Here is a 23918-nt window from a genome sequence, read left to right on the forward strand (position 1 = left end):
ATGGTCGCGGATCCAGCAAGTTAATCGACTTGAGATTACTCTTTTCTCTTGCTGATTGATGTTTGTGTGTAGAGCGGACGATGATAAGAATGTCGTGTGACCGAGAAACCGGGGACTTTTTTGGAGTGGTAGTAAAAGTGTATACTTGGAATTATTTTTTTCATTAACCTCTATCTGGTGTCGTTCACTTCGTTTTGGAAGCTTGAATTTGATTTAATTCCGTTTTTGACTAATCTCTGCCAGAGGGTGTTACGAAGTAAAATTTAATACGAATCATTACGAATTATTTACAAATTAATGACGCTATTCGAGGGTTAATAACACCAATATTGTAAACTATTGATTAAAAGAGGATTTTGAATTTCTTCTTATTTGTTATTATCTTGTGTCTGTGATGTCTCGTTTGATTGATTTTTTCTCTTTCTTTATAATATGATATAATATTGTTAGTAAAATGTCGAGAATAATAATTATGCACGATCGTGCGACGAAATTATTTTCTTCTTGATGATATACAAATAAATAAGATACAAGTTAAAAGAGAAATAATATATATATATTTTTAAATATATTATTATTATTTAACAGTGAATTTTGATTTTTATATGCAAAACAGTTTCATTCTCTGTGAAACATGAATATCAAATGAAACGTGTCTCAGATCGATCAACGATCATTCGAACATACATATCTCTCTTTGTATTTGTAAAAAGTATTTCAAGAATTTCTTTTATCGCTACGATTCGTATCAAAAATAAATACTTTGCGATCAAACATGATACGTTCTTCCATTCCAGTCTTTCAAATCGTTTCTTTATCGTATCGTTCTTTCACGCGTCGTGTCTTTTTTCTCAACAATTGGTCACTTGATTCTCTTCGTTGGACTTCAACATATTCGCGAAGAATCCCTCTTGTCTTGTTAGATCTGCCGGTGATCCATCCTCGACGATTTTACCATCGTGGAACACGATCACTCGATCGCAGTCCAATAACGCCGATACACGATGCTGAAAAGAGAAAGAGATGCTAAAGGGAAGGAAAGATAATTGACAAGTGGTTACAAGCATTTTGCTTCGCGGAGAAAAAGAATGTTGGAGGGTTAGAGAGACAAAGTTACCGCGATAACAATCACTGTTCTGTTCTCGAAAGCAGTTGAAACTGCTTTCAAGAGACACTTCTCAGTGACAGCGTCTAGCGCACTGGTTGCTTCATCGAGAACGACGATCGAAGACTTCCGGAGGATCGCTCGCGCCATACAGAGCAGCTGCAGCTGACCGGAAGAGAAGTTTTCACCTCCTTCTTTCACCTCGAAATCTGTGTTTCAAAGAATTATACTCTTATTTTTCTTCTAAAATATTGTTAAAAATATGTTGGATCGTTATTTAAAACTTGGACAATTAAAATGCGGTTTAAAAACAAATTAAGGAGAATTGATCTTTGCGAATATCTTTTAGGATGTTGAAGCTGATCATTGGATTGTTTTTGAAATCTTTGATAATAGGAGATGTATTCAAACGATTCAGCCAATTATTATTTATTCCTAGGAAGTTGCAATAAAGTTATGACAATTGAAGCTGTAATAATAAGACTACCATAAATGCATAAACTTACGACAATACGATTGTTGGTTTTTAATTATTATTATTTTTATAATAAGAAAAAATTCAAATTTGAGATTTAAAAATTCACTTACTGAGACCTTCAGAGTGAGAAGCCACGATGTCCTTGATTTGCGCCACTTCCAAAGCATTCCACAGTTCTTGATCTTTGTGCATTGACAGAGGATCCAAATTTTCTCTATTAAATTAAATATAAATAATACGATATATTATTTATAAAATTTTATGCAATATATTATATATTACGCTTTCGAAAGACGCGTTTTTTAAATAATAAAACAATAGATAGAAAATACCTAATGGTACCACTGAACATGATCACATCCTGAGGGATTGCTGAAAGTTTCGAACGAAGAATTTCCAATGGAATTTGACGGACGTTCATCCCGTCGATCGATATACGCCCTTGAGTAATTTCCAGCAGTCGAAACAGCGCCATCGCTGTGGAAGACTTGCCGCTTCCGGTTCTGCCACAAATTCCAATCTACGAGAAATGTGTTTAGTAAAATCTAGAATTTAATTTGGTTTCTCGTAAATTTCTACCTTTTGACCTGCTGGAATTTTCAACGAGAGATTCGAGATCACTGGTTCTTTCTGTGAAACGTATCTTAGAGAAACATTTTCGAAAGTAATTTCGCCTTTAGTGGGCCAAGTGTCAGGTACATGACAAACTAGAAAATAATAACAATAATAATAATTTAATTGTAGTATTAATAGATCATGCGAAATATCATCTATTAAATAAAAATTCGTATGATTAAAATTAGAAATAGTTTATTACTGAATATTATTAAATGATGATTTAATATCATTCAATAACAATGAAAATATTATTAAGTTCTGTTTAAATTAAATATATAAAGTTATCTACATTATAAAAATATTGAGCAATATTAAAATTAATCAGTCAAACAATTAACCACAGTAATAAACAATTTGTAGTTTTAAAAAGTTTTATTTGCTATCTCATATGATCTTCTGTTGCTATTCAAATAATAAGATTAAACTGCGGTATACTGTAATATTTTATCAAATATATTTGATAAAATTAAATACAAATATACCAAAGAAGATACACATGAGAAAAGCAAAATGTTGCTTTATGTTGTATCATAGATTTTAATTAACTTTTTGCAACGAAATAACGAGAGAATGAGAAAAGGGATCAAAAGTACCATTTTGCTGATAGTTCTCAGCAGTGGCGTATCTGTAAGCAGAGATACGAGCAACGCTACCAAAATACATCTCGGTCTCCGCCGTGAACTTCACCACCCAATTTAAGTAAATTGGTACTAAGAGGGTGTAATTAATCGCCAGGCCAACTAGAGCAGGCGTAACACGATCTGGGTACAATTCTGCGGAAATTAAGGCAGCGAATGTCGCAGATCCAACTATCACTGCGCCCAGATAGTCCTGAAAAGTGTTTACGGTGTTAAAGATCATGAGCTGGCCAAGTTGAAAATTAATTTCAAAAGTTTTCTCACTAAAGCAATGCCGAGCCATCGACTACTGGAATTCAGAAGGAGGAACGCGTTCGTGTTGACATCGAGACATTTCATAGCTTGTTTCATGAAACGATTCTGTTGCTTGGAAGCACGTAACGTTGCTAGTCCGCAGAGTGTTTCAGAGAAATGCGTTGTGATGGGCCATCGGGTACTAGAAATGAATCAAATTAAATTAAAAGTGAAAAGTTTCTTGAGAGATTCGTAAACATTCGAGGAACATAACTGAACTACAATGTGTTCGAACTGCAAAAGTGGATTTGTATAAATCTTTTTACAATCGTAAGGATTATTTTATAATTATATTTTATATATGATAATATATAATATATAATTATTTAATCTTTTACTGTTGACATTAAGATACAAACGTTTTGTGCGCAAGTGAAACCAATGTAAAGAATTTCTTTATGTTGCGAGTCTTTTTTTTTCTAGTAAAAATGTATTCACTGATTCGATATTGCACAACATCAATTTCAGTAACATACTTAGAATTAATTTTCAACAAGTCACAAACAATACAAAAATGCCATACCTGCCGTCTAATCTTTGCAAATGTTTGGCACTGCGTCTGTAAAATCTTTGGACGAGATAGTAAGCTGCACACGTAGGTACAGCAGCGATGAAGAACCACGGTGATATAATAACATTTACTATCATTGCTGAACTGCACAGTAGGACGAAAAATGTCAGTCTTTGGATTGACATGGATATTTTCTACAGAAGAAAAAGAGAATCAATAAGAATAATTATAAATTGAGTAATCATCTATTTTGATTGTCAATTATTTCACCTTATCAATGACACCTGTATCGGCGCTGAATCTGTTCAAAATTTTTCCAACAGGATTACTATCGAAAAAAGACATCGGTACTCTAAGAAGTCTGGACACGGCCTCCTCGTGTAATTTTCTTCTTGCCCTGGCGCCTGTCCATTGGCCAGTCGCATTACACACGAAAGATAAGAGTATAAAGATAACGGAGAGAATTATGTAGACTTTAAAATAGAACACCGTCTGAAATAAAATAAGATTCTTATCTATTTGGTATTTCAGTAAAGGGTAAAGGGTGTTTCTACGCGCAAAAATTTAGAGACTAAAGTTTGTTTGTTAAACATCTAGTTTTCCAAGAACGTGTTCTGTTTCAAACAAACGGACTTCGAACGATTATTTCGAGGAAATGAATTTTGAATCCATTGTGTCTTACTAAGAATTGACCTGACCTTTTATTTTTTATATTTCTCATAAATAAATTATATCGACGACTATGCAAATTTAATTTTCTCGGACAATCCACTTCAATTACACTTAAGAAATATTCAAAGTTTGTCTTCTCAGAGACGAGACTTTTTTTTTTTAATGAAAAGAATTTTGTAAAAAGTCGACATTTTTAACTTATTGCCTTCTGAATAACCTTCTGTCGATTATTTTATTTCTATCTTGTCCTGAATTAATCTAATTCAATTACATTTAAGAGATATTCAAATTTAATTTTAACGCAATATCATACGTTCAGCTTCATTTTTGCATTCCTTTGTCAGTTTTACCATGAAAATTGGTACAACCCGGTATAGTTACATTTCGATTTTCTTGATTGAAGTTCACGTTGTCTTCGTCTGTCCACTGACTCAGCCAGAGATCGATGTAAACTCGAAGCGTTTGACAGAAAACTGCCACTCCTATATAAATTAGACCTGGTATCCAACCCCCTGCTTTAACGTAATCACAACAGATCATTCTCGTGATTATTCCACTTCTGTCTTCGTACTGAGATTTCTCTTCTCGTTCCTCCGTATCACAGTCATCTAAAGAAAAAAAAAAAAAAAAAAAAATGATCTCTTTATAATATCTTTTGAGACGTTCAATACAAAATTTTCTGACAACAACTTTTCCATACTTTGTTCAAACTTAAAGTGTTTTTTGAACGTTGAAAGAATGCAAGCCAATCGAAAATGGGAAGGGAAAACATAGTAGAATTAATAGTTATCTTTTAATAGAATCTTTTTTTATGATATTTACTAACTTCCTTCGATTTCATCGGATTCATTAGCCCCTCTGGATTCGATCGATAACAACGGTTTAAGGGGAAAACGATCGTTCTCCTGTTCTTGATTAGTTCTAAATGAACAAAAGCTCTGCATGAGAAAGATGTCCGTTGTTGCTTACGAGAAATAATATGAACTTATTCTTTTCGTACTTTCTGACAGCGAATTGTATCTGTCTGTTCGAGTTAGGGGATATCAATCTTCGTAGCACGCTTTTGTCTCTGTTTCCTGTCAGTTCGTCGGAATGCGTGTTGATGATACTACGGAAATTTTCGAACATAAAGCTCATTCGTTTAAAATTCGTTTAAAATTACAAACAACAAGGAACTTATGCATAGATGTTTCACTCACGCGCTAGAAAATATTTGCCTCAAAACGCTGCTTCGTTGTTCGTTGTCAAATGTGCTGTTCCTTTTTCTGAAATCGAATTTCGAATTTGGAAATTTGTCAAAGGAACGATGAATATTGATTCAACGATATTCTAATTGTCTAACTGCGGACTTTTATGCAACTTAAAAGTGAAGAACCCAGGCAGAGACTTATTTTAACATCTTCGCGTATCTTTTATATATTCTTGTGCCTATTTATAAAAAATTTTCCATAAGCATAAAAATCCGCAATCAGTAATCTGTGAATTACACACCTAGGAACAGCGTATTGACTCTCAAGGATTGTTGGAGTGCTGCTCTGTCGTAGAACAGGAGGTCGTTGTCGTTGAGGTTGAAGACTGGATGATCGGACAGCGTTTCGATGGCATTGAAATTTCCTTTTCCCTACGTTCCATTCCTCTGTGGGCACTGGCAGATCTGTTAGATCATGGGCTAAGTATCTGGATCCAGAAAGGGTAGCTCTTCTCATCCTTAATGGGACAAAATCCGGAGGATTCTGAGATGAAATCAAATTATTTGAAATAAATAGTAATTTAAGTTCATCAATTGGAGGGAAAAAAGAAAAGAATCAGACTGCACAATTTTAATGTAAATTCATTGAAATTTTCCGATAGAAAATTGTATTTATTTTTACGTTATATACTAGTTTATGTGTATATTTATTTTTATTTATTCATATATTTCCTAATAGTTCATATATATATATAATTCTGTACTTTAAAATTCCATATAAATATAACTTGTTAATTGAAAAGTTTACCACATGGGCGTCTTGATCCGTGATCCACGATCCATCACTAAGTTGTTTGTTCCTTGCGCTGATTCTGGACACTAATTTGATCAATGTCCATCTGTCTTTGGCAGTTCTATGAGCACGGTATTCTTCGTCTTGATTTATCGCTGTTTTCCTCCATTCGATCGCTAATTCTGGATCAGCGTCTTCGATCGTCGATTTCGTTCCTACTGCTCGAACACGACACCCATCCATGACGACGACCTGAACCATATCTATGATTAACAGCTGCACAATCAACAGTTTATACTTCCTACATCTATATATATATATTTTTTTTTTTAAATAATTATCTTCACACGAGCTGAAACTTTCATACTTTTATTATTGTATTAGTTATTGTTTCGAGTAGTGTAAAAGCAAGTACTATACTTGATGAGCGGTGGACAACAATTCCAATCGATGAGTAATCATAATCACAGTACGTCCACTTCTGAGCAGCAATTTTCGGACTCCTTGATCGAATACCTGTTGTCCAACTTGATGATCCAACGCAGACAATGGATCATCCTAGAAACATTGATAATCAATTTAAATTAAACTATTTCAATTCACTATTCTTTGTTAAGAATATAATATAGGATGAAGGAAGAATTTTTCTTTCTTAAAAAAAAAAAAAAAACAGAAGAACTTCTTTGCATTATTATTTTTCATTAATTTAAATTCAACTAAAATTATTTGTTTATTAGTTCAAATTTATTTTTATTAGTTTTTTATTTTTTTTATTTTTATTAGTTTAAATTTATTGTTCTTTATTAAGAATGATTACCATTATTATAACATCTGCGTCGCTATAGAGTGCTCTGGCTATAGTCACCCTTTGCTTTTGACCACCGCTCAAATTAATCCCTTTTTCACCTATCCGCGTGAAATCACGGCCCGGAAGTATGTCCACGTCCGGCTGCAAAGCGCATGCCTTCAATACGTTTCTGTATCTTCTCGATTTGTACGGTGACCCGAAAAGTATATTGTCTCTTAAACTGGCGTTCTGGAGCCAGGGTTTCTGAGCCACGTACGCAATCTTTATTCCTCTGTTCCACGATATTTTATCGACAGTTAGAACATAGTAATACAAAAGCTAGACAATTGAAGGTAATAAGAAAATTTTGAGTTTACTTAGCCCATTCGATCGATCCTGTTGTCCTTTGGATCTCTCCTAACATTCCTAACAACAAGGAGGTCTTTCCGCTTCCTGTCTTACCGACAATCAACGTTAGCTGACCTATACAATATACATCATTTTTCCAATTTTGTAAACTATGAATGTTTATGTAATTCCACGGTTTTATGGGCGTAATTGAAAAATGGAAGTTTTAAGTTTGTCTCGTCCATTAAAGATTATAGCGAACGCTGTGTTTTTTGAATTTTTGTTTTTCGTTCTCCTGTATGTTCTTGTGACTTTAAATTTTCCAGAAATGCACAAATGTTCACGATTAATGATAATTCATCTTACCACGTGGAAAGGTAAGATCAGAGATCGATAGTAGACTTTCGTCCGTGCCCCAAGAAAATCCGCAGCGTTTCATCGTAAGCACCGGAACTTCCGCATCTTTCTCGAACACAGTGTCAACTGAGGAATTTATGTACATTGTGTAATTTTCTAAATCACAAGACTGACCGTCTTCTTCGTCCTCTTTAATATTATCCAACGATCCAAAAGTGCCAGTGCTATTTTTCATCGTTTCTATCTGAAAAAATATTTGAAAATATTTTTACGATACCTCACAATGTTTAAGATATTAATGTTTCGCAATGCTTTATGATATCTGAAATAATAATAATAATATTTCACATCATTTCAAGATATAGAAATATTTTCATGTTGAGGACTTCTAAGATAAAACGATGAGTTACCATTAATTATCTCTAAATCGATAATCATAGTGATATCAAAGCGACTAATTTTACTCGGGAATTTTTCGTATCTTTCGAGATTTGAATAACTTCTCAAATGAATGAAATTTATATAAGTAAAAGCTTGTGTCAATTGTGTTATAAATTTTTAATTATTCCTCGCACTTTAATTTCTTTGATGCAAGTTTTATACCTTGAATGATCGATAGTTCCAGTGTTAAAGAACGTTGTTTTGTCTTATATTTATAAAATATATAAATTTACAACTCTTCGTTTAAATTCAAGTTTGTTTGACTAACAAATTCACTAAATACTTACGTATATATCGATCTATAAAATCTTTTTGGGAAAACGATATTCAGTTAGTAAACAATAAAATGCTCACAGCGCTTTCCTCGATAGAATTCGCCACTGACGATGAATTTTCAGCCACTTCTGCTTTTCCATCGGTAGGATCAGGCAGGACGCTGTCAATTTCCGGAAGTTGAAGATACTCCTCTATTCTGTTCGTAGAGATCTGAGGGAACCTTATGTCAAAGTACTTGTTTCGAAAGAACGAAAACAAAGATTCACGAAACGAAGTTCGCTTACCATAGCGTTAATGATGATGGGTATCATCACGGGAAAAATGAGAAGAGGCACTGTGAGCTGTGAAAATAGAGCTAAGCTTGCAAAAACGTTCCCGGCCTCGAGACTTCGCTCCTCCAACCAAAAGTAAGCAGCAAAAGTGAAAAGTGTCGTCAGTACCGACGAAGCATGAGTGAGAAAGTCTAATTGCGAATGATCAGTGTTATAATTTACTTTATTGTTTTCAAACGAACACCGACAAACTTGCACCGATCGAGAAACCGAACTTACTGATGAGGGTCCAATAGAATGAATCTCTGTCCAGCATTTTAAGCTCTTCGTCTCTCGTTCTCCTTATTTTCTCCTCGAAGATCTTTTCCCAGGCTCTGAGCTTCACCAGTCTCATTCCTTGGAAGATTTCGTTCACCAAGCGTAGCCTGGCATCGCTGTTTTTCTAAAAAATCAACGTTATTTCTAAACATGTTTCACCATTATATACTGAATATTGAAAATATTAAAAGACAAATAATAATAAATTATATAATACAAATAATAAATTTATAATAATAAAATATATAATATTTTTTATTATTATATAATAATAAATTATACAAAGACAAATAATAATAAATATTAGACTATTAAATAACAGATATTAAGAAAATATTAAATTGAATGCAGACATTTTTTATTTAATTGAAAAATATGAAGAATATGGAAATATATAGACGTTGAAGATTAAAAGCAGAATGAAAATATTAAAATATAAAAATATTGTAATACAGGTGTTGAAAATTAGAACTTACAGCGACCAATTTAGAGTTCTCCGACATCTTCTTCCCGAGTACTAATTGCAATGGTGTCACTATCAATATACAGCAGAACGCACCGATAATTGCACTGACTCCCAAGTGTGTATAAAGAAGAAAAACTATAGCAGCGATCTAGAAAGAAATAAGATTTTTGTTAAACATCTTGCGCGAAAAATAGTGGCCCAGTCAATTCAATAATATAAAAATATTTTGTTCGTTCTTTTACCTTCAACGGAATTGCCCAGGTGTAGTGTCCAATCCAGAAGAAACTCATCACATTGTAAGCATCCTCAGATATCAGATTGGTTAAAGTGCCAATATCAGCAGATTGCTGACATTTATTCGATTCTTTCTCCTTATTTGTCGGAAGATCCTCTTCGTCGATACTCCACGAGCACAAGCGCAAAGCTTTATCGTACAACAGCGCCTGCAATTTTAATTCAATTCTCCTGATGGTTTTCGATGGTTGCTATTTTCGAGTTTCAAGTGTACCTGAAGAGACGTTTTCAAGCGGATCCCTTCAACGCACAGGATGTGAGTGGAGGCTTGGCTCAGTGTGCTTTGCAACAAAGAAAAGAAAAATACCAGCAGGCCTAAAAAATAGCCATTTTGCCAGATTTCAGGAAATGTCATGACACTCTGAAATATTTCGTAAGACAGGTTCTTTTTCTTAATTTGAAGAGATGAAAGATTGTCGATTGACTGTTGATCATTATGCAGTTTTATTTTAAACGTCATACTTTATATTTTATATGTGAAGTATATACTTTATAAACATTTTGCTCCATATTAATAGAATATAAATTATTAATACTTTGATTTTGATACTTTTTTTATATTTCTGCATATTCTTTGCATCTTTAAATTTCCCAGAAGTGCATAAAAATCTACAGTCTAGTTATCAGGTAGTATAACAGATACCATAGAGCTCTGATTTATTGTTCCATTCTGAGAGGCAGAGACATAGTCCAGAATTTTAGAAATTGACATTGGTCCCACAAGGCTCGTAGCATCTCCCAGTAATTTCAATAGCCCTCCAATCGCAAAAGGACGCCATATTCTTTTCCAGTAACATCGCCAGAGACACAGTTTTTTATTTTTTTCCTACAAATAGAAATAGACTATAATAATAATAGAAACTAGATTATCACAGTCAAATTAAAAATTTTGTTACGTGTGCCACTTTTCTATCGCGAGTTTCCTCAATTAATAACTCCCGTTTAACATTACTATCATTAAATTCAAAATTTTATCACTCATATCACCACCCGCCTTAATTAACATCATTACAATTAAATTCAAAATTTTTCCAAGTATACCATCTTTCCTCTTACGAACTATTGTTGCTACAAAGTCTCTGAATCTCTGAAACACGATTAACAAAATTCCCAAAAATTACCCTGTGCTCCTCGTAAACTTTCCGGAACTTCTCAAACTGTCTGCTGGTGCTCTCTTCCTCGGGAACTTCTCCGAGATCGTGGCTCTCCAACGGTGTGCCGTATCCCTTAGAGAGGAGGTCGATCACCCAGTGGTAGGTGATTCTGTTGAGAAACGGCGCCTCCGCGTGTTTGTACACCGTTCTTCGTCGTTCCGTTCGCTCGATCAAGTACCTTCTCCTCCTTCTCGTCTAGACGGGGCGAAAATCGTAAGTTGGCTCATCCATGACGGCGTTTTTAGACGCATCGGGTCTATTTGCATGCGGCGGCTCGCTTGTTTTTACTGGGTCAAGGGGCCGGCGTGCACGCGTGAAATATATTTGGAGCAAAGACAGAGCGCCGTCTTACCTGTTATCGAGAAACCACTTACGGAACCGTTCTTACGGGCCGCTACTATAGTTAGACGTGAGATATGTTTTCAATTTTACCAAGAGAACGATGCTTGAGAAAAGCGTTCGCATATGCTGTAGGCGATATTAGGCGGTAAATCAATGATGAACGGCTGTATTGCAGAAAGTGGATGATCTATTAAGAGCACGCGATATGTTGTAAATACTTTATCAATTTATATAAAATTGTACAGTCCAACGAAAATAGAGAAGTACCATCGAAATTTGTCGAATTTTCTTTTGTGACTATGAGAATAAAAAAAAATGGAGATAATTAATGTAAATTGATCGAAAAGAAGTTGCAGATGGAATTGCAACGCTGGTGTTTAACTGTTTCTGTACGTGATAATTAGACTGTGGATGTTTATTCAAGTTCACAAACGTCAATCAAAAGAAGACGAAAATAAATATTTCGTATAGTATAAATCGCACGTTACGTGCATTCCACGTACTTCTCCGCAATTTCAAATTCCCGAATAAACGCGTGAAACATTTTTCTACGAAACGATACTTTAGTTTGTTTCCTCGAAGCTCATTGGAGAATATCGAATGAACGAGACAGATCTATTTTTGCGATCTAGTTCTGCAGCGATCGAGGAAGGAAAAGTTCGTGCTGGCACACTCGACGAGCCCCGCCTTCTCAGGCTACGATAATAAACATTATTATTCAAACAAACTGAGTAAATGTAAAATAAATATTTGCCCTCGGTTTGCTCGGAACTGGCTGGTTTTCCTCGATAAGGTTGTAACGTCGTGTCGGTAATTCGCGGACTCGATGCTTGCGTTAAGAAGCAGCATGTTTGTAAACTACCTATTTGATAGCCTAGCTAGATAAAGCAGAAGCTAAATTAAATCTAAGCCTTGGGTTTATAGAACAGCGTAGAAAAGTAACACAGGCCGGAATTGATAGTGTAATTGGACCATTAAGCAACTTACCATAAGGTAGAACGTGTAAGAATCCAAAACGGCCAGGAGACCGCAGAAAATGGCGGTGAACGTAGTGGTCGCGAGTCGAACGTGTACCATGGACAGACCGTTTCTGTATGTATCGGGAATTATTTTAAAATAACACGAATTCACGCTCATTAAAAATAATGAAAGAGAATATTTTCAATATTATTTGATCAGAGTCAGTTGATAAGATAAAAAAGAGTGCTTTTTATTAGACAAGTTTCTCTTCTCTGTTTTTTATTAAATTAATAATTGGTGAAAATGATCTGAAAAGCAGTTTATAAAAATATTTGAATATTCGAATATTTGTTCTCTTTTAAATAAATTAATAATTAGTCTACAAAGTATTAAAAATTTTGATAGCAATTTTTCATCTTCGTAGACCAACTGTTATTTAAAAAGAACACACCTTATTATTTTTAATACAAATGTTTCGTATAATAAAGTGTATTATTTTTAAATAATAGTTCTAATGTTACCTAATATTTTAGGTAATAAAATCATTTTTAAATGATAACTTTTACGAAACGCGAAAGCATGAAAAAGAATAATGAAATAACGAAACAATAATAATAAAAAAAGTAATATAGAACAAATAAAATAAATAAATTAAATTTTCTTTCTACTGAAGTGAATAATAAATAAAACTGACCTAGAGAGATACATGAGTTTCCACGCACGCGATAAGCTAATCGCGGCGAGGATTCCAGCGGAAAGGGCCGTACCAAAAGCATCCCTCACTTCAGTTCCTCGATGAATGATCCAGCAATGAAGAATGGCTATGATCATCAGAATCAACGAGAAAGAAATCGACGTGAGCAACGACTCGCAAAGTTCCAAAAAAAGGGTCATTAACACTGCCATGCACAACAGTGTTCTAGTCGTATGAAATGGAAGGAGTCTCCTGCAATCTCTAAATAAAACATATTACGTTAGAAAAAGAATGCATCCTTCACCGAGTGTTGGATGAGATTTCAATTTCACGACTTCTTTTATTTGTTAATAATTTCCTAAGAGGTTTAATATTCACCGAGCTGGTGATCCATAGTTGTTATTCTACGTTTAAAATTACTTAAATATAAATTGCAATTTGCTCACGAGCATTGAATATATCTCTACCTGAAGTGATCGATCTCTTCGACAAACCTTCAATTACAAGAAAATAATCTTTCCTTCCAATAAGTATAATCAAAAAGTTGAACTGTCTTGTATTGGTTCAATCTCCGTATGAAATCAATCTAAGTGAAACGGCAACAAAACCAACCACGCGATTAATTGCCATGTAATTACCTTCGTTAAACGGAAGTCGAATTTTTCTCGTGATGGAACATCCAGAAAGTTAATAATTTACACTTACTTGTCCCTCTGATTTGATGGTTTTATTTAGAATTTCGAGATTTTACGCTAACACGTTAGGTCTTTTATAATGACAATAATTTTCTTCAGTTTTTAGTTTCGTATCTACTATTATTTCTCATTGGGGTTTAGTTATTTGGTAAATAAATATTGATAATATAGTTGCTTAAAATATAAAAATAATTGTATTTATATTATTACATATTATATTATAATATGTAATAAATTATATCATAATTAATTTATTTTATTGCCATTAGATTGTACATAAATATTAATAGTAGAGTTCGCACGGGATTTAAAAATTTTACTTATAACATATTTTATAATTATAATTTTTATATAATTATATTTATTATAATTATAATTATTATATTATATTTATTATAATTATAATTATTATATTATATTTATTATAATTATAATTTTATTTATAATATATTTGCTACCTGCTTAAAATATAAAAATAATTGTGTTTATTATATTATAGTATGTAATAAATTATATCGTAATTAATACATTTTATTGCAATTAGATTCTATATAAATGTTAATACTAGAGTTCGCATGGGATTTAAAAATTTTACTTGTAGTAATTTTTAAGAATTTAAGAGACGGCGTGGAATTACTATTGATTTTCCAATGAACGACTAAGGATAAACCGAGCATCCATTCTCGTTCAACTTCATTAAAATTCCTTGAACGGACCAGTGTAATGCAAACCGGGAAAGTGTGTATACGTAGGTGTGCGAACAGCCCGTACTAGCACGTGTTATAAATTATTTTGCTAATTAATCCGGGTCTTCTGGTGAATTCGTTTGAACCATGCTTCTCGCTACTCTACGCTCTACACGATTAACACGAACCGTGATGTTTTCATTTTCGTCGAAAGATTTAAAAAGGGCTTACTATTATGCGTTACGTTATTACCAAAAAATATAAAATTGTTATTTCGCAAAATAATAATTTCACAGGGTAGCAAGTTTAAATTTCTTCCTCCTCAGAATCTTAATCTCAAAACTATCAGTGTCCCGTCTTGAAGCAATTCATATTTATTTCTAATAGAACAATGACGATATATATTTTTTATATAAGTGTCAGCAACTCAAGAAACCTTGCGGACAAAGAAACGATTATTCTTCAAATCGTACATCTTGAATTCTCGTTCTCGTTTTCCTTACACCGTTGAAACAGCCTAAGTTGGTTGTTCGAAAAGCAAACTATTAATAGAGATTATTGGATAAGCGTGATACGGTAAGTAGTGTTGTATTTGTCGCGTTTCTCAATTGTACAATGGAACAAGGAACAATGGAAGTGACGAGTGTGGCATGGGAAACAGATGAAAGTTTATAGACGTGGTGTTCCAGGAACAAGCTGAAACGTTACAGATGTTTAACGCGAGCAAATATCCGACAAAATCCATTTCTCAAGAAGAAAACTAATTACTCATCTTTACGATTTACTCAGAAATCCGATATCCTGTGTTTGTTTGTCCTTCTCGCGAATTTTCCATTTTTTTCTTCTACACGAAAAAATTCTTTTAATTATCTCTAATCATTTATCAGTAGAAAAGGAATAAATCGTGAATAATTCCACGTAAGAAGGGTCAAGTAGACATTGACAGGCTGGACAAACTTTTACCACAATTAATTGAAGCAAATTGTTTGAATGGGAACGTGGTAGTCCCATATGAATCATGGGACATCCCAAACGTGAAATATTTCGTTTAATTGAAGGCTGTTTCAATTGATGCTAGCTAAGTACGTGTTTCTAGCCTCGTGTCTTGGATGCACATTAAACATTCAGTACATGTTTTCTATAGGAGCAAAGGAAATGCCGCTTCTTCTGCCAGAAGTCAAATCTTATCGTTTCGAAGGCATCTCTTCGGAACATGACATCAGTTTCAATCGTCATTATCGAGCGCTATATCGGTGACTGGGCAATAATGTACGAACAAACCTCGCTTTTTGTTATTAGGATTTTTGTCAAACGATGCGAAGCTATCTTTTTCAAGCAAGTCAAGTTTGAAATAAATAGATTTAGTGGAAATGTTCAGAGACGAAATTTCGAGGTAATCGAGCTTTGAAACAAGAATTTCAAAGTAACTAAGCTCCACAGGGGAAATTTCAAAGTAACTTTGAAATTAGAATTTGAAAGCAACGAAGTCTCGGAGAGGAAATGTGGAAGTAACCGGGCTTTGAAACAAAAGTAACTTTCAAAGTAACCAAGCTTCACTTTGGAGAGAAAATTTCGACACAAGTTTAAATTTCGAAATAACTAAGCAAATTTCGAAATAACTAAGCAAATTTCGAAGTAAGAATGTCTCGAGAAGAAAATTTTTAAATAGCCAAGCTTTGAAGAGAAAATTTCAAAGTCCAAAGAACTTCTTTTCTGTTAAAAAAAAAAAACAGATCTCTCACAAAAAATTTCTTCTTCTATCTACGATCATCGATAAATCTCTAAACCGATCCATAGATCATCTCTCTGTCGTGAAATTGAAATATCGTGAGGTTGAATCTTTCTCTTCATCCTGTCAACTTACTTTGGTTGTTTGCTGCATTTACACCTGAGAAAGGTTATCAGTGCAAGGACGATCGCAATAGCTGGAACGCAGACATTGACGAGTTCCACGAGGCAGTCCTCGCCGGAGTCATCTTCGGTGAACCGGATGTACGTACCATTTTCCGTTCGCCAAGACCATACGACGTGTTTCTCGGGTTTTGGCAGAATTTGTAGAAATTTGTAATTCTTGCAGAAGTCCATTTTAATGGTGTTTCAAGGAACCATATTCGTGTGTGATACACGTTCATACATAACTTTCTTCATATTTACCTAAAAACATCGTCTTTTTATATTTTTTGAATTGCGAAAGAGATTTCGCTTTCTACTCAATTAAATTAAATTGATTCATTAAATTTACTTATTTATTTATGTGTTACGTTCTTCCTTTCTTTATTTCACTTTTATATTTTGTACTTTAGTTTTACATAAAATTTTATATTAAATTAATATTAATATTAATTGAGTTGATGTTTTACTACTAAATTTTATTAATTTAAATTACTTAATAATCGATCATCATTCTACGTAATATATTATCTCGGACAGATTATTCTTGGTATTTACTAAAAATCTTATCTTTTTATAACTTCTTCGTTACTTATATTTTTCGACGAACAATGAATATCTGCTTTCTTTCTACTGTTGTTTTTCTCTCTCTTTAATTTAGAGTGTTTCGTACGTACAAAAATACACGATCTCTTTTCTCTGGATAAAAGAACGAAACGAGTCGTTGTTATAAGATTTCAAATTCTTTAAGCAAAAAGATAAAAAATGTATTTACTCCTTCAAATAAGGAAAAATATTTCAATTCTTTCACTGACAACGATGTGCTTTGATATTCTTAACATTCTTTTCTATAAGTGAATGTGATCCTTTTTCAACATTTTTGTATTTAGTATAGTTATATTTGTCGATTTTTCTGCACTTTCTACGTGGTTTATTTAATCCACTTTCGTTTAACCCGTCTATTTGCCTTTGATTGCACGTTTTGTAGTGAGAAAGAATTTGCGTAACTTCAATCAAATGCATTTTGCAAGTGCTAAAAATACCATGCTTGTTTTCATTATTTTCACTGTGACGTGGCGATAGATGGGTTCGCCGGAAACTGTTCTAACTTCCGGTCCAGGGGGTTTCAAACGCGCCTTGTTTTCCGTCAGTGCTTTATTCTCGCCGAAAATATCTTACGCTCGGATAACTCTCGATGCGTTCGATAAAAATGCGTTCGAGCCGAGTGCTTTCTTCCGTGAACTCCGGTCGAACATGTATTTTTGAATCAGTGTGTCTCTTTATGAATTGCAGAAGCTCGATAAAGCTGCCCAAATGATAAATAATATTTTACAAATTTTATAATAATCTTATATATATATATATATTTTATATAATGTTATATTTTAATATTTATTAATTAATATTTTATTTTAATATTTTGTTAGAATTTTAAATTTTAATCGGTATTCACTCACAAAGCCAAGAGTTGATAAAGTTTGGTTGCACTCGACCAAACTTGGAACGAATACCAGAAGTTTTTAAATTCAATCGCGATTAATAGTGACCTTTCGAAAAGACATGGTTCTTTGATGGTTTAAATTAGTACTTGAAGCTTCCGTGACGCGTTCCGTATTAACGAGAGGTCCGTGCAAAGAGTTCATTAGTCTCAAGGCGACGCAACGTCCGAAAATTTTAAACACCCGGGCAAAAAAAAAAAAAAAAAATGAATATCAATCGGTCAATTTCAATTCAACGATCGCGAGACATATTTGTCACGATTCGCTTCGCATCCACGCTTCGTCTTATCCTTGCGAGAAAAATGGATAATAACAGACGTCGAGTAGGCTCTTTTCTACAGGATGGTTCACACGTTAAATCTTTTTGTCGTTCTACGTAGAGGTAGTATTGAGATAATTCGAAGAATGAGCAGTTTAAAAGATACTTGTAACTTTGATTTTAATTTCAATTTTGCAGGACGATTAAATAATTATAAGTAGTTACGTACACAATAGTAAGTAGAATTTTATGATAAACAGAATTTTAATTTCGTACAAGATATTAATTTGATATTTTAAGATATTTTAATTTGAACTTGTGCATATGTACCCCTGATGAAAATCGAAATTAAATTTTTTTACGAAGTTAAAATCAAAGTATCTCTTAAATTAATCATTTTTTCGATCGAGTGTCGCTTTAATACCTTTCCATATAGAACGATGAACGAAAGAGCGTCATTGAACTTGAAAAAGCATGATCACGAGTTGATGCATTTCGTCATCTATTATTGGAATATATAATATTCTTTTATTAATTTCAATCGGTGAGAAACGACATGTCTCGTTGCGTGAATCGCCCTGTATTTGAAAAACGTCGTTATCGGCGTGTCCGTTGTATAAACGATTAATTGAAATTCACGGATGCCAGTCAGCGATATGCTAAGCTACAAAGTAAAGTAACAACACTTACGTGTCCTCACAGCCGGAATTCCTTGGCTCGTTACCATAATTTATACAGGAACTCCATTTGCCCCGTGTTTTCTGTTATGTCACCGATGATTTACGTTCTGTTACCTTGCGCGACCGATTGCTTTCCGAAATCGTGCCTTCGCTTTTTTTTCCGCTTCGTTCCGAATGAAAAGATTCATTTGTTTATAGAACGGTCGATTGAATTACTGTTTATCGATGACGAGTTTCAACGACGAGTCGAAAGATTCACTTTTTCGAGGTAGTCGAGCTAGTGAACTGAAATTTTCGAGCGATCAATTTTTTGTGACGAATCCACGCGTATAATGATATGTATAATAGATTGGTTATAAGTAGACTGCGGATGTTTGCACATTTGTAGGAAATTTCATGCATTGGTGTGAAGTATTCATTGCATATTCATTCTAAATTGATACGTCATCATTTTTGTTATTCTCTAAAATGATGGAGACTGTGTTGAAAAATACGAGTGATTTGGAAATTACATTTCCGCATCATTCGTGAATTTATTTATTTACTATTTACATTGATCTAGATAGACAAAACCGGAAGAGATGAATCAAATTTATTTGTAGAAACGAGACTTTTATTTTCTAATATTTTTGCATTGAGTTACGCCCGATAGGTAATGACTTGGTCATAATTTATTTGTTTCTATCAGAACGAAGATTTTTACTTCTTGGTACGCTGAATTTCAATTCAAGGATAATTTGCATGTTCAGATTACGTTTTTACGCGGTTCAACAAGTGTATATAATATTAGATATTCAAACTATCGAAAGTTGCTCGCGTTACGTAAAGTAAAAGTGTTATTAGATTCTTTTCTTAATTTTCCTTGTATTCTACGATTAATTTTGGAATCGATATTATCGAGGAAAATGTCGATTGATGGAAAATGAAATCGAACGATAGTTCTAAGTTTAATATACGATTGTAAAAAATTCACTTAACATGATTTTACGTAATTACTTTTTGCATTAATATTGAAATGACGTTGAGGAATGCAAATAACACTTCTCATCTCTGTTATGAAACCTCTGCCAATAAATTTCAATGTTGAAACTTCTCACTTCTCAGTCAAACATTGGTGCGTTTTAAAACGTTTTAGAACTTCTATGCCATTTAACGCACTCTATTTTTCTTTTTTTAGACGATTTTTATGTGTACTATAAGTGACGTCTAAGAATAATGGAAATCAATCTAGTTCAAGAATCTTAGCTTCCTTTCCAACATATTTTCGAATAGTATCAAAAAGCGTGCAACAACGTCGTTTCTTCGAATAATTAAAAAATCAATATTATCGGGAACAAAGGAAACAAATTGAAGAATTCAGAATAGTAAAAAGTACACGTTTCGAATAATAATAATTATTCGAATAATAAAAATTACGATATTGATATTCTTCCGACAATGGTTAAAAAATTGACGACAATTTCGCAACGAAGAATGACGAAAGGTGTCAATTCTAAAAATTGACAACTTGTATTAAAATCAACGATAATACCCTTTCAACTGGTCTCGAAAAATTTTCCAACTACTCAGTTCTCCATCTCGCGAGAACAAGCGATACATAATCCAAGTAAAAAGAATCGAATGAGAAACAAAAAAAAAAAAAAAAAAAGAGAACAAATCTCAAGCATAAATATGCGAGTCTTTTGCACCTTCGCTCTTCGCGCGATTATTCGTCGGATGCTCGATTTCGAAAGGGTGAAGAACCACTTGTCTGCTTGGAATTAGTATTCCTGGTCACGCACGTGCGCGTCGATCGTTCCCGCAGAGAAGCACGCGTGCTTTCTGCTTGACGGTCCGCGGCTTACTGACAGATCACAGAGAGCCGAATGTCGAACACAGAGAGAGAGCGAATGGTAATTCCATGTGCGCGATGAGTCACTGGCGAAAGAAAAGAAAAACTAAAAAAAGAAAAAAAGGCTACCAGCTCCTCTTTCACTAGAACTCCTCTTTTACACGTCCTAGAAAAGCGAATTCCTTCGGGTTCTGCCCTCGTGGCTCTCTGACACTTTTCTCGATCTCGAGACACAATCGCGTCACAACCGAAAGAATTTAACTGTGACGAAACGCCAACGAGGTGAGAGCCAAGAAAGATTCCGCGGGCTTGTCGAGTGTTTTGTTTTTTGGCAGCTCGTTACCTTTCGTTTTATTTATTTCTCTTTTATAATACATTTATTTATATTTTATGCTATGTATATATGACATAAGATTGAAATTTTGTTACGCGTTCCTTTGTGATTGACATAATATTTCTTAATATTTCTTAATCATTACTGACCACAATTTGTACACTTTTAATAGAATTTGTCAATTATTGTTGTGAAATTAACCCGTTATTATAGTTGTTATTGGTAGTCTCACTTCAACAAATAAAGAAGGAAATCTTTAAGAAAATTTAGGAAAATGGAACTCTTCCTTTGATTTCATTATTTTACTATAAAAATGTCTATGAACCTGTAGATAGAATATAAAAATAAGAAACTTTGAATTATATCACATTAGAACGTAAAATTATATACGCAGGTTAGTAATAATTTTCTTCGTTTCGTCTCCAAACTTAAGGAATTGAAATGTCGATCGAGCATAGCAGAAACAATAGGAAAGGATAGATACAACAAAACAGGAGACGGCGGGTTTTATTTGAAAAATATTTAATAATAAACATTGACAATATACAGAGAAAATACGCCATAAGAAGTCGCTATGGGAGTAATAAGAACCTAACAACTGGTCCAGACTTACAAAATATCATCAAATTAGATAATGATAACGGTGTTCCGAATGACACCCCGTATGTACTCCTATCAGTATTTTGCAACTAAAGTATTTTCGAGTTGATCGTATCTTTTGTTCTCTCGACATGTTTTTTTTTTTTTTTGTTAATATTTTTTTGCTTTTTTGTTACCTGACGTTTCGATACAATTAATTCTTATTTACTTTACTTTATTTAACCTTTTATTTATTTATTTACTTATTTTTTTTTTTTTTGCTTTTTTGCTTTCTTTTCCTGCGGATTCATCGATTACCTACTCGTCGTCGAATTTCCATCGCGTGTTAAAACGTGTGTGTTTTCGCGGATGCGTGAGTATGTTAACGCTCGATTCTGTTGCCGTGATTTCTGCCGGCGTAAAAAAAATCGCTTACGCCCGCTTCAGCCAATATCTTTCTCTTTGTTTCCTTCGGAGTTGGATTCGCAGCCGGGGAACCAAATTCGCGATTCGCACGCGTCTCCCGTTGCGGATCCGTTTACACTGCGAGAGAAGCGAAAAAACAGGTGGCGTTTAGCATTTTTTTTTCTTTTTTTTTTTCTTTTTTACGGTGTTCTCTATTTTATATTAATTCCCTTTTCCCATCTAATCCAATGTTTTCTGCTTTTTCTTTCGTGTCCTTGCTTCGTCGAAAAACAACTTTGCGCATCGTCGAATCGCGCGCGTCTTCATCCTCATTCTCTCCTCCCCAGATTAGCGAATCAAGAGTTACAGTCCATCTGAGTTACAGTCATCTGCTGTTACGAATATCATTGCCTCGAAGTTAGTCTCTAAAAGAACAAATCTCCTCTCTCTGGTGGATTCTCTCTGTCGTTTCTTGGCCTGTCGCTCGCGATTCGACGATGAGCCAAAAGCATCATCACGCTGGTTCATGCACACGACACACGGACACATATTGATGTCGTTTTCCTAATATCACCCGCTCGTTCACAATTCTAAGAAGTTTAGAGTTTATTATCGTTAATAACGCCCTAATGTCATGGAACGTCCTCTTACTTACTGTTAATTCTCTTTCTATCTTCTTTTTCTCGCTTTCTCTCTCTCTCTCTCTCTCTCTCTCTCTCTCTCTCTCTTTTTCTCCCTTTGCCTCGCGATAATTCGAAAAAAGAAGATGTGACCACGTGTCGTGCTCGAAATCCTCGAAAGTGCTGGCCTCGCGTGTTCTCGAATAACACGCGTGTGTCCTTGTTAGAAAAGGACAACGCCAGAGAGAGTGTGTGTATGTGTGTGTGTGTGTATGTGTGTTTCCGAGCCCGGAAATAAAGAGAGCGGAAATAAATGTGCGTTGTCGCGCGGACGAATCGCAAGGTATACGTGCCTTTTCTCGTCGGCGGAGGGATCCGAACGAGGATTTCGAGCGGGGAAAACGATGGCCACGACGCCGCCTAGATTACGCTAGGATATGTTGCTCGTAAAGATGTGTCGTTTTTACGTAAGTCATGTAATCATCTAGATTCACTTTTTTTTTCCTTTTTTTTTTTAAAAATCCCGTTTACGGTTTTTACTGCCTTTAATTAATAATTAGAGTAGAATCATATATTTATATATGTATAACGTTACGGTGCGTATCGATCGTATCTCTGGATTATTTTACAATTTGCGATTTTACCCGCTAGCACTCGAGAACGTACGCGGTTCAATGGAGAGAAAAAAAATGAAAAAAAAAAGAGAAAAACGGTGGTAAAACAAACATTGATGAACGCCGATTTTTGAAGGGTTCGAAATTTTTGTCTACCTCTCGTATATTTGGCTTTGTTTTCCTCTCTCCTACTGCTCTTTTTTCTTTCTCTTTTAAGTTTGATTTAATTTAATTTCAATTTTAAAAATTCGTCCGAGAGCGATCGACGATCGAATCGTGCTTGCTAATTGTTATCGTTTTCCTTTTTTCTTTTTTTTCTTTTTTTTTTTTGTACAATTCGCGAAGAGAGGATTCTAAGCCGAAGCACTCTGTTTTCGTTCGATGAATATTATAAATTAGTAACGCTAGAAGTATGAAAAAGTATCTGCATTTCTATTCGAGACGAACTCTCGATTCTTCCTAAGAGACTGCGGAACAGACACTATCCTAATCTATTCACGTTCCTGGCTACCTCTAATTTCATTACACGTTCCTTTGTACAGCAATTCGTTCGTTACTCTTGGATCTATTTACTCCAATTTCTATAGATAAATATATCGAGGTTGCTCGTAGAATGTAGAGAATACTCCGAGATCGAGTTCACTACACAGAATCGATAGGGCAAGGTTTTCTTTAGAGTTTGCGCAGTCGAACCTCCTTCCTCGAGTATTTCTCAAAGCGATTAAGGACCAATTTCACAACGTTTCACTTGCTATTTCTTTCGATCAATTTGTACAATCGAATACTATTTCTTTTAATATTGAGAAACTGCGAAAGGAG

At 34.2% G+C, this 23918-nt stretch overlaps 1 protein-coding gene across 1 annotated transcript; it reads right to left on the bottom strand.

Annotated features, from left to right (window-relative positions):
- Positions 1-565: 565 nt before the first annotated feature.
- On the bottom strand, positions 566-20569 carry LOC122536435 (ATP-binding cassette sub-family C member Sur). The gene is made up of 32 exons (XM_043668804.1): positions 20405-20569; positions 18727-19001; positions 16253-16542; positions 13008-13268; positions 12341-12443; positions 10979-11206; positions 10501-10683; positions 10072-10218; positions 9806-10006; positions 9574-9711; positions 9059-9221; positions 8792-8970; positions 8586-8717; positions 7800-8034; positions 7463-7568; positions 7116-7377; positions 6719-6856; positions 6314-6550; positions 5808-6049; positions 5516-5581; positions 5317-5424; positions 5143-5237; positions 4698-4924; positions 3915-4136; positions 3657-3838; positions 3104-3275; positions 2795-3032; positions 2163-2290; positions 1916-2103; positions 1694-1797; positions 1118-1314; positions 566-1007 (listed from the first exon to the last, which is right to left on the bottom strand). The coding sequence occupies exons 3-32, from the start codon at positions 16471-16473 to the stop codon at positions 852-854; spliced, it is 5259 nt and encodes a 1752-aa protein (XP_043524739.1). The 5' UTR covers positions 16474-16542; positions 18727-19001; positions 20405-20569; the 3' UTR covers positions 566-851.
- Between the last annotated feature and the right edge of the window lie 3349 nt (positions 20570-23918).

The sequence above is a fragment of the Frieseomelitta varia genome, unplaced genomic scaffold, assembly GCF_011392965.1.
Source record: "Frieseomelitta varia isolate USP_RPSP 00005682 unplaced genomic scaffold, Fvar_1.2 scaffold_835, whole genome shotgun sequence".
In the NCBI taxonomy this organism is placed as follows: Eukaryota; Metazoa; Arthropoda; class Insecta; order Hymenoptera; family Apidae; genus Frieseomelitta; species Frieseomelitta varia.